This window comes from Notothenia coriiceps, unplaced genomic scaffold, assembly GCF_000735185.1.
Source record: "Notothenia coriiceps isolate Sejong01 unplaced genomic scaffold, NC01 NC01_scaffold00037939, whole genome shotgun sequence".
In the NCBI taxonomy this organism is placed as follows: domain Eukaryota; kingdom Metazoa; phylum Chordata; class Actinopteri; order Perciformes; family Nototheniidae; genus Notothenia; species Notothenia coriiceps.
The window spans coordinates 329836-347162 of NW_011370640.1; the positions used below are offsets into that span (position 1 = coordinate 329836).

Here is a 17327-nt window from a genome sequence, read left to right on the forward strand (position 1 = left end):
GCTGACGGCTTTTATCCGGAGAAGCGACTTACCCAATAAGCTGGCCATTTGACCAAGAGATAACAAACTTGAAGAAAACAGAATCAATAGAGGTTTTCATAGAGCCAAACATTTCAAGTGCTACTCAACTAGCTTTAGAATGAAAGCCAGTCCTTTGTTAGTAATATAAGTTCTTTTGTTAGTAATTCTATCGCTCGAAGTGGATCGAAAGAGATGAGTTTTCAGCCTGCGCGCGGAAGATGTGTAAGCTTTCTGCTGTCCCTGATGTCAATGGCAAGATTACGATCCATAACGAGTGATTTTATTATACATACAACAACTAGGATGGGACCGAAATGCTAATCACATGCAACTATTCCAAAAAAATCAAGGAGGTCAGCCAGTTCTCAAGCTAAGCCTAGCTAGTAGAAAGCAATTAATAATCAAGAGGTCGTGTTAGAGACAAAGCACTCAGCAGTACATTTAGCACCAGACTGCTGGTGAAGCCTGGCAATCAACAGGACAGCAACGTGTCCATCACGCCGCAGAAGAGTGGAGGAGTGTTGAAGGGAAGTTGTTGGAGCTTGAGGCAGCTATAAGGATTCAAAAATGTACTTACTGGTCGCATAATTAAACAAGGTGTTATTATAAACAGGTACAATCATGAAATCTGAAGATGAGAATAATTTAAATTCAAGCTTGTAAAGGGGGGGCGGTCTAATTGTGCATCGCCGGCATGACCGGTCGTACGCGACGCCAATGCACAAGGCACGGCGGAGAGTGCAAATTAAACCTTTACCTTTTTATTTTTCGTTAACAGTGCTAAAGTCTATGGCGGGCCCCTGACGCCCGGCTGGCTCACGCCTCAGTGCGAGCAGCAGCAGCGCACAGCTCAGGGCAGCAGCAGCAAGTAGTGATTCCAGCTCTAGCAGCGATGCCAGTGTCAACTCGATAGGCAGGTAAGCTGCCCCCCCCGGCTCATCTGTTAGAATTGATCTCTCTCTCCACTGATGAAATAAGAGCCTGGGGAATAATTCAACTGGGTGCCTTCAACCCTTTTATGGTTCCACACCCAAAAATATGATGACTTCCTTTTTTTGCCCTTTGTTGTTTATTTATACACACAGCTTAAATAATCTTTCTACACTAAAGAGGTGCACATGTCAGTCCCCAATGACATTCTGAGAGTATGTGGTCAAATATTCATATAGGTTTTTTCTAACTGGACTATAAGTGGTATATGCTGAGGCAATGCCATGTATGCATCCTACACCTAAGCACGAGATGAAACGTTTTTGAATCCGTTTTTTGATAAGAGTATTGTTTGCCGTGACACTACCGACTGTGGTAATTATTGATGTGCATGTCCTTTCAGGTGGCGCCAAAACAAAGAAGCAGAAAAGTAAAGACCCTCTTGCCAAAAGGTTAAGACAAAGTAACATGGCATTCAGTGCATTTGCTTACTGTAATCAAATGATTAACTGCAAGATCTACAATTTAAAAAAAAAGTAAGGATGTTGTTTCTTCTTANATCCCACCTGAATTACTGTGTACCTCATATTTTTCCAGTCTAAGTATAAACACATTTATGAATATTTATGTAATTAAGTTTCCTACAAATTTCAGACTTTGACACGCATAAGTGAATCCGTTTCATTTGGAATGGAAATGACCAAAATGAAAACGAGTTGAGGACCTACGGAAACACTAGTATTGAATCTATAAACTAGGGTATTTGCACTCTTTTAACCCTCAAATTGAAGTCTCATGTGTATATTTGTACGATTAATTTTTACAAGGAAAGGAAAGGCGTAAAAAAATTCGAGAATTGAAGGCATAAGCCTTTTACCCTTCTTGTCATTTTAGGGGGTCTCAAATCATCTATCTAGCCAAGTATGTCAATGAGACTCACTACAAATTTTTTCTTTGTTTCTTTGTCTTGCAGAGACTAATCACGAAAAATTTCACAGTAATCAAAGGTAAAAGGAATGAGGAGAAACTTTCAATTCAACTATAGAAAGATTGACAAGTGCATTTTTATATAATAAATGTAAAAACACCTTGTGACTATCCAGCAAGAAAATGTAGAAATATCTGTTAGTTGGATGGTAAGCTAGGTCTATTAATTACCTTGTCCAATTAGTTATTACTTTTGATTAGGAATCAAACGTCGGGATACACTAGTAAGGCCACTCCATTGATTGACAATTATAATCCATTGTAGGTAAGCCCTCCTCGGAGAGTGAAACTTGTGGAGCCGTAATCTTAGTAGAGCACGCAAAGGTAAATGGTCTGACTACTTATTTCACACGCCATCTATATTTACTTGCATGACTCTTTGTCGTATAGTACAGTCTTTTACCTGTTTATATTAACGTTCCCGGGTTATAAGTCGTCGTATTGGATATCGTTGTTCCTGGCTCAATCCTGGGACGTTTTTTTCCCTTTTCCGTAATACTAATTATGGTCTATAATGTATTATTATATGTTTGATAGTGTGGTAACTATGTCTGACTCTTTTTATACTTCGTAGCTCCTTTTCTTTGAATAAGTCCAGACGAAAAAAGTGGAGAGACACAACGATAATACTCTTACATTTAATTAATATGAACCTCACGATTACTCAAAATACATTTTAACAATTTCTGTACATCAACACCACTCGAATGTTGGATATCTAGACTGTGTTCAATGGACCAAAGATTAATCTGAAAATAAACAGTTTTACACCTCAGACCTGGGACTTCCGTCGTAGAGATGTTTTTCGGTGTCCCTACATAGAGGTACACTAAGACCTAATAAGGTTGCAATTACTAGTAAACGTGTAAAAAAAGTGCGTCCTATTAGAGGTGTATACTTGGTGGTGAAATACTAAAGATTTCATTTTTTTCGATCTACAACCCGATATTTCCTTGATGTCGAGCCAGTGTACTGAAGTGCAGTGGTGGCGATTCGATTTCCACCGAATTACAAACCGATATTGTCTTGACCGGTCGTGCCAGTGTACCTGAACTGCAGTGGTGGCGATTCACTTTCCCGCCGATTACAACCCGATATTTCCTTGATGGCTCGAGTGCCAGTGCTACTGAAGTGCAGTGGTGGCCGATTCGATTTCCTCCGATTACCCTGATATTTCCTTGAGTCGTGCCAGTCGTACTGAAGTGGCAGTGGTGGCGAATTTCGATTGTCCCTCCGATTTTACAACCCGATATTTCCTTGATGGCGTTGCCAATGTACTGAAGTGCAGAGTGGTGGCGATTCGATTTCCTCTTCGAATTACAACCCGATCATTTCCTTGATGCGTGGATGTGTACTGAAGGCAGTGTCGGCGATTCGTTTCATTTCTTGGTTGTTATTTATAGAGAGTTCCGAACACAAATGATGTCTTTACGACAGAATAAAGTTCCAAATTTCTGAGTAAGAACGTGAATGACAGAGGAGGTACGAACAGAACGCTAGAGGTACGAACCGAAAGAAACGCGACGCTCCGAGAAACCGAAGATCCCTTAGGACGAAGGACTCAAACCCCAGCGAGAACAAGAGGGCATCTCTTCCAAAGCCTCACTACGACATCCCTAAAACCCCCGACACCCCCGTAAGCACGGTCTAGGACCTACCAACCGAAGAAGAGATAGGAGGAGCCCCAGACCCCCACTCTGCCCTGGGAGCAACCCCGAAACTGCAATCATCGAAACCATGAGTGATACCTCGGAGAGGTCAGATTGTCCCTCGACTTCTCCTCCTCCTCTATGTCTACGTCCACCTGCCGACACTTAAATCGTCGCAAAACCCCCTCGGAGTCGTTGTACCTGGGAAAGGGAGAAATGAGTGTGAAGGACGACTGAAGCAGAAGAGGAGGAACGACCAAAAGGACCCTACCAAAGAGGAGCGAACGACCAAACGCCGACGACGACCGACAACCCTTCGACTAGGAAGAAGAAGAAACGACGCTCACTCCGCTCCCCCCTCCGCACTTGGTGCCGTAAACGGTGCACCCTTGCCCCTTGCTCCCCCCTCACCCCAAAAGCAAACCCCCAAGTCGCGGGAAAAGCATTTTAACCCTCTTAGAAACAACCCAAAGGAGGCACGAAACAGTTGTCCCTGGAGAATTAGAGGTGACCGAGGAAGATCGACAAACTCATCGAGTCCGGGACGTCTTCCCCTCTGTGAAATCTGTAGCAAATGTGGACTTGTGTGTACTCAACACGCATGAATTATAGTGTTACGTATCTCGTTCTCTACGGAACGTATCACCAACAACAAGATTGAACACACCTCTTGCTATGTTATTCTCAGCCTAGACTTTACAAAAAAACGTAGTGTCGTGAGGTAAAACGTGCGTTGTTCCTGTGTATAATTCTGCATATTGTCTGTAATGTTAGTGACTTCTGTACACAATTTGAAATTACCGTACTAGTTAACATTGAGTCAAATACCTTAATGACCCGGTGTATCTCACGTTTTCTTGAAAATCAAAAAGGAGACACGTCGGAGGGTTCAGAACTTCAGTTTTTGGTTACTCTTCAAACAGATTTCAATATAAGACCTTGTTTATTTCTAGTCTTTACATTGTTATTGTACAATAGCCTCGTTCACACCGCAGTACTTTTCCCACTTTAGTTCCGATATAGTTCCGAAATGTCGTGTTCACAACAAAAAGAGCCGGAACTAGAACTTAGTTCATCAGAACCTTTTTCACCCCTTTTCCGTCCCTGCTAGAGAGCAGGAACTTTCTTGGGAGAAAAAGGTTCCTATGTCTGATTGGCTGGGCGGATTGCAAACCACGTCCCGTAAAACTCCAAAAAGGTTTTGTGAAGCCGCCATTTTATTATCCTCGCATTAGCATTATTAGCATTAGCATTAGCCCAGCGCACCAACGCAGAGAGAATAACTTATGGCAACACAAAAGGAAACATGGGAGCGGTGGAGTCCCAGCAGCTTCTACTGAAGCCAGTCCCCAACTCCGGGGACTTCTGGCCGGGGACTCCGGCTGGCAGTATACGCCGTGAAGTTGTTTGCGGCCTGCCAGTAAACCCAAAGCAGAAGAAGAAGTGACGTCAGCGGCTTCATTTGCCTAATCCTCCCTCAGGGACTTATTCCGGTGTGAACGCGATCTGTACTTAGTTCATGAGAACTAAAGAGTTCTCATGAACTAAGTTCTGATGAACCTTTGTGGGAAAAGTACTGCGGTTGTGAATGCGCCTAATGCCATGTCTTTTGATGCTGCTGCAACACCAAAATGTCCCAAATTGTGATCAACAAAGAACTTCTTATCTTATCTTCATGTTGCAGTGAAACCTTCGCGGCCGGTACAGTTGCATCGCCGGCCTTGAAAAAAGAAAATGGCGCCCAGTGAGACACGGGGTTGCGGCCGTAGGAGAATCAGGAAGTGAAGGTGAAGGCCCCCCCCAAAAAAACACCACCCTGTCAGGGGCCTTTTCTTCGGGGGCGACACCTGTCGATTAGCAGCTCCTCCTGGGGGGGAAATGTTGTGTCTAGTGAGATGATAAATACAAATTATAAAAGTTTAAAAATGCAAAACCACACAGTGTGGGAAACGGACGGTCGCAGGAGTGTGGAGATGCACTTTGAAATATGACGGGAGCAAACAGCTGCCTTTCTATTTTGCCATCTGACGTTTTGATGGGGAGATGTGAGAAGGCGACCCTTTTGGGGGGGGGGCATCGCTGAGGGAGGGGCTCGTTTTCTGGGGTTACACCAAATCCTGCAAGAGGAAACTGCTCCATGGTCACTCAGTCTTACTCTGTTCACACAACTCCCTCCACCGTTACCCAGGATGCACTGCTCTGAAACCTCCCCGTGCATGGTACAGTTTTAACATCTCGTTTGTTTTCTTTTTGTTCGTTGTTGAATGTTGCTAGTAGTTGAAAAAGGAACATTTCTCCCCACTCTCATTTAGTTTCCCCCCTTTTTCGTTTTATTAAGTTGTAATTTGACATTACACGTTACTGAAAGTGCAATATGTTTTATTTTTTCAAAGAAAAGCTTATAGTATATTTTGTATCTCCCAAAAAGAAGGGGGGGGGGGGCGGGGTATAGTAATATATTAAAAAAAATCATTATTTTCCATTTATTTTGTCAGACTCTCATCATTTAAATTCTCTGGTTTTGAGCCGGTTGTGTTGAGGAAGGAGGTTTAAAAGCTACGTAGCTCTGAGAGAGTGACAAATGTCTTATGTTATTTATTAAGCCAGAAGGAAGGAAATTAAGCAGTTTGAGTTCCTCTGTTCTTTTCTTTTTGCTTTGAATGTCTCCACTAAAATGCAAAGACTGGGTGGGTCAGATGGATCAGGAAGTTGGGTTTATTCAGGTCGAGGCCATGGGGAATGTGGCGCCAGGGAGAGATGCCTTTAAAAAGTCTTTAACAGAACTTCTGTTTACCTCAGAAAGAGATGAGGAAGGGGGAGGGGAAGAGATGCCGTCCTTGTCTTAACTTTGTCGTCGTGCGGGGGATATTCGACTGTTGTCATCGCCTGACTCACACGTTAGAGCCTCTGTTTGTAGTCTTTGTTGCAGAAATGGCATGAGTTTCTTTGATTTAAAAAAAAGTGGTTATTTATATGCATTTTTCTGTCATCACGACCGAGGTTAATTATTTATTCAATGTACAATCGATGGTCATCATTCAACAAAAAAAAGGGCTTTCTATGGTTTTATTTGCTGCACACATCACATATGGAGTAGCTTCAGATATTAGCAAACAATATATTAAAATGTGGACATCAACGCAGACCAGGACACTAAATTATTTAAGATTTTATGACAAAATGTGATGCATTTTTCACCCTCTTTTTGCCACGCCCTCTTTTCTTGTTTTAACGGCTTCACGCGAGCGCGGTGGAGCTTCGGAGGGTTTAACAGAACAGTGTATGGGATATTTTTGGAAATGCAGCATTGCATGTTGGAGTCATTTATATATAGATTATTATATACTATTTGTAAGGATTTTTACAGAGCACAATCCAGAATCTGGTATATGAGTTGGTATTTTTCTAACAATTTGCACACCTGTATTTTGACAATGAATATAACTTGTTTGTAATTGGTAATGTAATGCACATATGATAATGTTTGACAGTGGATAAAAAAATACTTTATTTCTAATTGGTTGTACTGTATGTACCATTTTGGGGATGTGAAAGGCAGATGTATTGTTTGAGTATTTTCGGAAATGACGAGGAACTGCGGGAGACTTTTGATATCTCAAGGTTCATGTTACCCCACTGATTTGTGCAAAGTCTTTGGAGATGAAGTTATGTGTATAACAATAAAGATGTTATGCCTTGTTAAAACAGGTGTCTCATATTTATTTGCATGTACTATACCTTTTCCATTTCCTGTGGTGTGTAATATAGAATTTGGTGCATGTAAATGGTCTGTAACGGCAGTTTCTCTCCTCCCTGAAATCATCTAATTCTCACTTCTCATTTTCAGACGCAATTAGACAAAATTGGTCAGATAAATGTCTTAATGTGTATTTTGTATGTTTTCTATCCCACTAGTATGATTATGTGTGTTTGATAAGTCTAAAATGTGACATGTTATTGAAGAAAAATATCCCAAAATCTTAAATTTGGTAGTGCATGAAGATAACAAAGCACCTTTAATAGACCATATACAGTAAGAAAGCTATGCAATCCTACAGATGCATTTCAATCGATGGACTCCCTCTTGTCTTATCGAATGTTTGGAATTCCCTGTCTCATGTTCACTTCTGTGTATCGTCGAAGTTCATCCTCTGCTCTAATTTTTAGAGACAATTTCAGACGCAATTAGACAACATTGGGCAAATAAATGACTTAATGTGTATTTTGTATGTCTTCTTTCCCACTAGTATGATTATGTGTGTTTGATAAGTCTCACATTTGTTTTTACTTCGATGGACTCCCTCTTGTCTTATCAGAATGTTTTTAATTCCCCGTCTCATGTTCACTTCTGTGTATCGTGGAGGTTCATCCTCTCAGCGACGCTGGCCTCACGCTGACCTTTTCATAATGAGGTCCGGGGGGAAAAGAGGAGGCAGTAAATCAAAGCATCTTCTGCGAGCTCTCACATTAACGCGGCAGGTGCCTCAGTTTGTCTCGGGTCAGTTTGTACCATTTCCACCGCTGATCACTCCGGGATTAGTGTCGAGTTACAGCAACAGAGACACACACACACACACACACACACACACACACACACACACACACACACACACACACACACACACACACACACACACACACACACACACACACAGACAGACAGACAGACAGACAGACAGACAGACAGACAGACAGACACACAGACACACACACACACACACACACACACACACACACACACACACACACACACACACACACACACACACACACACACACACACACACACACACACACACACACACACACACACACACACACACACACTACAACCTGCAGAGAGTTACCATAGTGTGAATTTTGGATCAGTAAATATCATCTCATAACTCACATTGCTATTTGTTTATCATAATACCACATATTATTTGTTTATGTTGTCTCGTGTGTCAAGTCAGGTGTTCCTCTAGCCTCTGCAGGAATATTCTGGCGCTCCTCTCGTGAAGATGAACTCGTCAGTAATAGTATAGAATATCTCTGTTACTATTCTGATGTGGATACGATTTGGTTGCACAAGACAAATATAAACCAAAACCTTATAAGTGTATCCTCCCTTCACGGAGGCCGTTTAGCAGAATGTGGTGACAGGTCTGATTTTTATCAGGCCGGACGATCCACAATTATCTTGTTTATAATCAGCAAATGCAGATCAACTCTTCTGGGAACACGCTCAATTAGGCCTGTGGCTATAATTATGCTATCGACTTATCGTGCAATATATGGGCAGAACTCTTCGTCTCTGCTCACCTTAATGTTGCCCTCTGCCCAGGTGTCTTGAGGTCAAATTGGGCATGCACAAAGTGGATCATTCACTACATAAATTCGATTTTTATGAATTCATTAACTGAGTTTGGTGGCTCATGTAGCCGCTAGGGATCATGGGAGTTGTTGTTCTCACAATCATTGCTGTCGATTAAGATTGTATTCAGTGAGTAAACTATTGCTTTAAACGTTATATATATCAGTTTTCAACAGACGACCACAACGCTGATGCATGCTCAAAGGTAATACAACGCCATTGGGGAAAATGTAAGTACACAACTATATACTGTATATGTGCCCTCGAAAAATGTAAGTATGTTTAAATGAAACGTATATTGTCAGCAGGTTCCATGTAATTGAATAAGGTTAGTTAAAATCCGAACTAATACATTATATTAAGTGTAAAATTAATCGTACTCGGTTTTTTGAAAGTAAGTCTAGTTGTTTTAAGAAAATGTAATAAATAATTATTTAGCCAGAAATATTCCTATTTTTTTAAGCCAATAGCAAAAGTAAACACTATAAATTAACATCCTACCACTTAATTAGCATTTCTTTTAATTATTATTAATAAATAAATGCATGAATACATAATAATATATAAATAAATAACAAATGTTTTTGTTATAATAATATCTTTTTATCAAGGTATTGGTAAAAAAAGTATATTATTTATAGTTCTTCAATAAATGAACGGTTAATGATTGTTTTATTAAATACAATAATGTAATTGCAGTCATATATATTATTTAAACCAATCAATTAATAATTAGTCTATGTGAATTTGCAGCTTTCCAACACATTAGCGTTTGTTAACGTGCGTAATCACATGTCATTATTACAGATTACTCCGTGTTAGTCTGTGTAATAACATGGAGTATCGTGTGTCTGTGGGAATATTTGGACATTCGGTATAAACACGTCTGGCCTCTCAGATTTGAGTTTCTCATATGTCTGTAAATTTAACTTCTGACTGTTCTTGGTGTGCGTCTGAAATAGATTAAGGCTTGTAAGCAGTGAGGGGATATCGCTGCTGCTAAGACATCAGTATTAAGCAGATCACTTTACCATGCCTGGCATAGCTTAGCATAGCATCGCTTCATCTCTTATATTTACACAAACAAATCTCAGCCGCCGTAAAGCTATCACTCGGCATCTTAAGTTAACGATTATAGAGTAAACAGCATTTTCTCTCTGTGTCCTACACTCATATTGATTCTGATTAAAGACTGTTCGTGTCGTGTTTATCTGAGCACATGTTGAGAGGTTTTCTCATCAGTTTGAGTCATTACAGTTCAAGCAAACTGAGACAAGCGCTCGTCACGTCCGTCATGGGAAGCTTTACATATAGGGGCAATACTGTTGAATTAATGAACTTGTTATCATGGTAATATAAGGGTAACACACTGTTTAATTATGGCCGTTAAGGGCTTCCGTACATATGTGATTATAAAATGTCCGTCATGGGAAGCTTTCACACATGTGTATCGGGGCAATACTGGATTGTAGACAACAAATATTTTTTATCTCATTATCTTGGGAAGAAAATGTATATTATTTTAGTATTTACATAATATTTAACAAATATGGCCTATTATTATGGCCTTGAAGGGCTTCCGTACATGTGATTAGGAAATTCTTCTAATGTGTTATTTTCAGAATTAAAATATGGAAATTGTGTAAAATAAATATTGTTAAACACATAAAAAGTAAATGGTCAGATAACAAAAATTAAGAGAACACAAGTTCAATCAAAATCTTGAATAAAAAATATATAGAATATTTTTAGAAACATAAGAGAATGAAATCTCGATATATAATACATAAAACTACCTTAAAACATTACAAATATATATAAAAACATTAGAAGTTAAAGAAAAATGTCCAATAAAAAATCAAATAAATTAATAGAATGAAAGAAAAAATATAAAAATACTTATACAGAGCGATAAGAGTGTTAGAACACATTAAAATAATGTTTATGATGTATTAAAGACATGTGGTGTTCACTGGTTATTGCTCAGTCATTGTGTCAGTCAGCTATTAGTTTATAATTAGATTCATGAATAATTCAATTATGTAATATTTGTATTATATTACATCCAAGAATCACAGAAGACAGCTGTGTGTAAGAGTTCAAAATACCACCATAACACTGATTTACCAGTATAGAGTCTGCATTCAATCCTAAATAAAAAAAGGGATTGTTATGATTATACATTTCATTTAATCATCTTGACTTTCATGCAAAGAGACATGATTGTTGGTGACGATGTTTCACGGAGACATTAGGAGCAACATGAGATTATGAGGGCGCTGAGGTTTGCTCCAGGCTGAAGGGACGTTCTCCTCAAATCCATTGTGACAACGTTTCCCTCTTTTCACCGAAGAGACGCCCAAAGACATCTCCCCCATCATCAGGACCTTCTGACCTGGTTTCATTCACACTATTATCCTATGCATACACGATTGACGTTTGACCAACCCTTATTATAACTGGTTGTATAAAGAAGTAGAAAATGAGGTTTGATAGTCAGATTAATACGAGACCTACTTACCCCCTTTCAGGCCCGCCTTAACCTGCCATCAGGCCCTGGGGCTGATGGGTTTTGTAGGCCCCCTATTTAAACAACAAATCAAAGTAATGTATAGGCTCTGACACACACACACACACACACACAGAACTAATCTGTCCTTCCTCCTCATCCTGGCCTACAGGTTTAAAATAACCTGTAAGCTTCGGCATTTTTTTTAATAGTTGCTCGTCTCGAAACTCCTTTTCCCTCAACAATCTCCTTTTCCGAGCGCCTTTTTCTCAAACTTTTTCTTCTCCGGCATTTTCACCTAAACAACCTTCATCTGTCACTCAATCACTCGCATTTTGAAATATATGTCACATGTGAAATATATTCTCATTTTGATTGGCAGTTAAGTGGTGCCCACGGGGCGGGTGTCTTGTAACTTGTATCAATCACAAGCCACATACATTCAGATCAAATGATGGACAGAACATTTGACGAATTACAAAACAATGCATTTTTTTATTGGCTCATGATAGGCCCCCGATCTCCGTAGGCCCCTGGGCTTCAGCCCAGGTCAGCCCGTGCGTTAAGGCGGCCTTGCCCACTTTATGTTACTGCGAATACTGAGTAAGCATTGGTGGGAAGTATCAGGGTACATTCACTCAAGTACAGTAAAGTAAGAGTACAAAATGAGGTGTGATAGTCAAATAATAATAAGACTTAATCTACCACCTTAATGTTGTTATCGTCAAGGACGAGCAAAAGGTGGCGTAAGTATCTACTTAAGTACTGTGTTTGTTTACAACTGAGGCAATTACTTTTTAATGATAGATATAGCATGTTTTTTGGTAATTCAATAAATCAAAAGTAGCCTAACAGTTTAAAGCTAAGTTATATGAAGAAAAAAAGACATATTTCCAGCTTTATAATGAATATGTTTACACACACAGAGTATCAGATGTGTAGACAATAGTTTAATTTAACTGAGTTTGACCGACTTAATAGTGTACCACAATATTTCAATATAACATTAAAGGATATGATCCATTTGATAACCTAGACCTATTTCCCACACTGTGGTCGTTGTACTCTTGGTTTTTATGAATCTGTTATTCCATTATGTTTATTGTTTTATTTATTGTGTTCCTTTATTTTGTCTTCTTATTAAGTGTTAATATTGATGTAAAGCACTTTGAATTGCCTCTGTGTCTGAAAATGTGCTATATAAATAAACGCATACCTTACCTTCCTTTAAATTTAGAAAAAGATCTGCAAAGTCATCCACCAATTTAGGCAAAAACGGGTAATGCACATTCATACATCAGTTCATTTGCAAGTCTATAAGAACACAAACCACAGTCTAAGATGTGAGACAAACATTTAACATTTAATTAGACTTAGTGTCTTTTCCCAAGCAAGTTAACTGCATCCCACCATTTCCAGAATGGCCTGCTGCGTGTGCAAGAAAAGTGAGATCAGAGGGGACGTGTTAACGGGACGGGTGAGATCACTCTGCATTACAAGATGGTTTGAATGCATTGTGTGTGTGTGTGTGTGTGTGTGTGTGTGTGTGTGTGTGTGTGTGTGTGTGTGTGTGTGTGTGTGTGTGTGTGTGTGTGTGTGTGTGTGTGTGTTCTGAGGGTCCGTAGCAGCCTGCCTAAAATAGAGCTGAGAGCAGCTGCAGAGAAACATGAAAGCGACTGCCGCCCCCTGATCATAAGCACTAATGGTGTAATGGGGGACTGGAAGGTCAGTGATTGTTTTTGTGTGTGTGTGTGTGTGTGTGTGTGTGTGTGTGTGTGTGTGTGTGTGTGTGTGTGTGTGTGTGTGTGTGTGTGTGTGTGTGTGTATGTGTGAGAACAGGCTACTGGAACTTTCTGGAACACAAACTAACAGCATAGCTAAGCCTGGTATTACTGTAAGACAAATACCAGGTCAGGTGTCACGGCTGCAGAACTCACATGTGCTGCAGCCGTGACATCCACTCAAAAAACAAAATCATCTCCCACCAGTTCTTTCTTTAATATATGTGTGTGATTCCCACCCCCCGTGTCACACACACACACAGACACACACACACACACACACACACAGTTTGCTGGCACGCTCAGGCTACTCTTAGTGTCCCGTCTCGGATATCTGCGTCCATATGCAAGCCTCACATTTCAGCAGTCATCACTTTTGCTGCATGACAGAAGCAGGATCAGGGCAAAGTCACATTCTGAACCTGACCGTGACTACAGTATGTGCCCACTTAATCTCCAGCCTCCCTCACACACCCTGTACCTGTTTCAGGAGACATTATGGGATGTGATGAAGGCCTGTTGATGCAAACAACAACCCCATGTTAACCGAGGAAACGTGGGTCTTTTTGGATGAAAATGCAAGGTTATAACTAATTCAGATAGATGAATAATCAAAATAATGCAGAAAATGCAGAGGGAAGTTTCATAACACTCAAAACTTTTTTAAGTGAATTATCATCATGTTTAATTCATGTTTACATACTTTTGTAGCTTTAGTTGTTGTTTTATTTGATTGTTGTGTAATTGGTTAGTTTTTCTGCTCCTGTGGATTTGATGCAGTCTCGATTGTAAACAAAATGAAAACATGGTAAATAAATGAACACAAACTGGACTTTGTAAGGTTCATGAAGAAGGGCAGAGTACATGCCTCTTTCTCTCCCCTCCCTCTCTCTCATTCTTTCTTGAATCCAGATTTATGGGCTCGCAAAATGTCTCTGTCATGTCCAATCAGCACCTGCTGTCGCGCATCACAGCTCGTGGAGATAGTCTGAAACACAGGCGCCCCCTAAAGGCTTCGAAGCGCAAATCATCTCTTCATGACTAAACCAGTGGAAATCTGACAAGTCATCTCAGGTCTTTATCATAAATAAAATCATATTGTCATCCTACCCCTCTTATTGTGAAACCATGGATCATGAGACGATGGACCCCTGCACAGTCATAGCCTGTCTTTCTAAAAACATTGCACGGTGGTTAGATATCCAATAAAATCCTCTGATATGTTGCTTGTTCTCTCAGACAAGTATTGTGACCATGGATTGAGACAATTCAAAAGGCCTATACAAACCTTCATAGAAGCAAGACACAAACATTTAGCCTCTTTTTGTTGCTTTTTTGGTCATTTTTAAAGACCATTTGTGTATATGTGTGGTAATTTTGTGTCTAGTTGTATTTGTTTTGGTCTTTTGCCATTGTTATTCTTTGGAGATATTTAAATAGATGCCCACTAATAACACCCTCTGATTTGCATGTTGTTTGTTCTCTCTGTTGTAAAGGTAAGATATGTTGTATCCTTGGAGAAAACTCACACACTAATAACTAAGAAAAATATAAAGTAAATGTAACTTTCATATTGACGTTTTTTTGCAACGAACACGACCTGAATTAAAAGGGACCGTTCATCTCTGCGATTGAAATCCCTACGGAGGACATTTATAGCGGACCTGGTGCTCACCTAAAGTAGTTCCGGGTATAAACAGCCTGGTGGCTAACGTTAGCTGAACCGCAATCCTCTCCTGCTTATTCTTCTACTAAATTGGTGAGAAATGGTGTTGTGTTTGTGATTACAAGTTGTTATGTGTTGTTGTGTCTCTGACTTAATATCCCATATCAATGTAATGTCCTTAATAAAGGAATTAAAGTCCTTTTTGTGAGGCGTTAGCATGTTAGCAACAGATAGCTAACGCCGAAAAACATTTTCAACGGAAAAGAAAAGAGCAGATTTAAATGTCATTTGAATGAATTGAGCAGAACAGTTAGCAGCTTTGTGAAATGTATTCTAACTAAAGCCATGTTACACTATTGTAGTGTTTTATTGTATTAGATGTAGCTGTCTCTGGTACAGGGTGACTGTCACATATTCACTAAAACAACAGGCCTAGCTAACTGTGAGCAGAAACCTTAATTATTATTAAATAACATGTGTTTTCTCTGCATTAAAGTCCTTTATGTGTATTTGTTGGTGTTGTTCTTATGTGATGTGTTGTCTCCTTTCAGGGTAAACAATAATCCCGGAGCAGGATGGGTGAGTTCCTCTGATTTAAGTAAAAGCACAAAAGTATTATCAGAAAATGTACTCTTAAGTATAAAAAGTAAAAGTACTCATTGTGCAGAAAAATGTATTTAATCTGTGTATATAATATTTATCTATGTTACAATTCTAGATAATATTGTTGCATAGACAAGAAAAGTTCTGATTTACTTTCTGTAGAATATTGACATTATTTCAATCGTTTGTGATTTAAAGAGTTTTTTATTTTTACAGATACATTTTGTTAAAAGTAGCTAAAGCTCTTTAATACATGTAGAAGTATAAAGTAGCATTAAATGGAAAAGTACAAGTACCTCAAAATTGTACTTAAAGAGCAACTTCCAGGTTAAAGACACCTGTGAATAAATGTGTAGGAAAATGATGTATACACTAGATTTTCCCAAAAATATACACTACAGTGACATCTGGTGTCGTTTTTGTAAGAAAGGTTTACTTCCGCATAAAAAAGCCTCGGCACGTGACCTCCCGCGTGTGANAACATTATAAAGTTAGTAATCATATATCAGGCTATAACTAACGTATGATTGATAATATAGTAACGTTACTGGCAGGACTGTTGATACTGATCCATAACAGAAACTAATGCGCAAGTATCAGCCGTATCTCGCGTTACCTAATGCAACTCCACACTACGGTGCTGTGTACCGGAGGGGAGAGAGAGAGAGGAGCGAAGGGGAGAGAGAGAGAGGAGCGAAGGGGGGGAGAGAGAGGAGCGAAGGGGGGAGAGAGATGTAATACGGTTTCCTGATAAACGTTTTGTTTGATAGGCCTCAGCTGTGGAGAGTATGTGAATTGAGAGTAGGCCTATGTGCTGCAGGGAGGTGGATGCACAACGCACCCAGGAACGAAAGCTAGCTCCGGTCCTTTTCCCGTGAGGGAAACTTTGGACTCGATGTCCTGACAGGCTGGAGTTTGTGCAACCTGCAAAATACAATGTAAAACTACCAAAAAAATACCAGCTCACTAAATCACAACCGCTCAAACCAACTACAAACTACTACCGCGGATTGGGCAGAGAAGGAGTCAGAGGCTGCAGTTGAATATTCCATTTAGCTTAGGAACCTTCCTAACGGAGTGAAATTACCCGGAAGTCCCTCAGTGGCAGCCATGATAAGAGCCGTTCCAATTCTCTAGAGCAGGGGTATTCAACTAAAGTTCAACGAGGTCCAGTTAGAGAAAATATCCCCATGCAAAGGTACGGAGCTTCAAAATGTCCCTCGTTGAACTTTAGTTGAATACCCCTGCTCTAGAGAATTGGAACGGCTNGTGTGCCTTGGCAGTCTCAGTTGTCAGGTTTTTTTTACTACATTTATGCTTAACCGTGCCTGAAAATTACAATTCAAAATGTTAATGCAGGATTTGATATGTTTTACAAGACATAAGGGCAGAAATTCAGAGGAAAAGGAGCCGTTTTGAGCTCTGCTACTAAAAACTGCTTTTTTTAACGTCAAACGTGTCATATTACGTCACATGGGGGAGTTAACTTTCTCGGACTCCTTCTCTGCCCAATCCGCGGTAGTAGTTTGTAGTTGGTTTGAGCGGTTGTGTTTTAGTGAGCTGGTATTTTTTCGGTAATTTTACATTGCATTTCACCATTTGTAATCATGGTGAGCTTGTGTTTGTGCAGGTTGCACAAACTCAAGCCTGTCAGGGCATCGAGTCCAAAGTTTCCCTCACGGGAAAAGGACCGGAGCTAGCGTTCGTTCCTGGGTGCGTTGTGCATCCACCTCCCTGCAGCACATACTCCGTCTCCACAGCTCCTGGTCTCTTGGACGCCTAGCAGGCTCATAATTATAATCATATGCATTCGAATATATATTTT

The 17327-nt window shown here is 39.9% G+C and overlaps 3 protein-coding genes across 3 annotated transcripts in view; 2 read left to right on the forward strand and 1 right to left on the reverse strand.

The window, feature by feature from the left end:
* Window positions 1-7809, forward strand: part of LOC104967913 (junctophilin-1-like) — a 53654-nt gene extending 45845 nt beyond the window's left edge. Inside the window, exon 4 of the mRNA XM_010797451.1 lies at window positions 5272-7809. The gene's annotated coding sequence lies outside the window, so the exon portion shown is untranslated. The remainder of the gene's footprint in view (window positions 1-5271) is intronic.
* Window positions 1-17327, forward strand: part of LOC104967914 (bromodomain testis-specific protein-like) — a 41887-nt gene that overhangs the window by 8040 nt on the left and 16520 nt on the right. The window lies entirely within an intron of this gene.
* The window catches only part of LOC104967907 (epoxide hydrolase 4-like), a 23346-nt gene continuing 6512 nt past the window's right edge, over window positions 494-17327 (reverse strand). Inside the window, exons 5-6 of the mRNA XM_010797446.1 lie at window positions 3687-3820; window positions 494-572 (exon numbers count right to left, since the gene is read on the reverse strand). Coding sequence (XP_010795748.1) covers window positions 494-572; window positions 3687-3820 — 213 coding nt within the window. The remainder of the gene's footprint in view (window positions 573-3686; window positions 3821-17327) is intronic.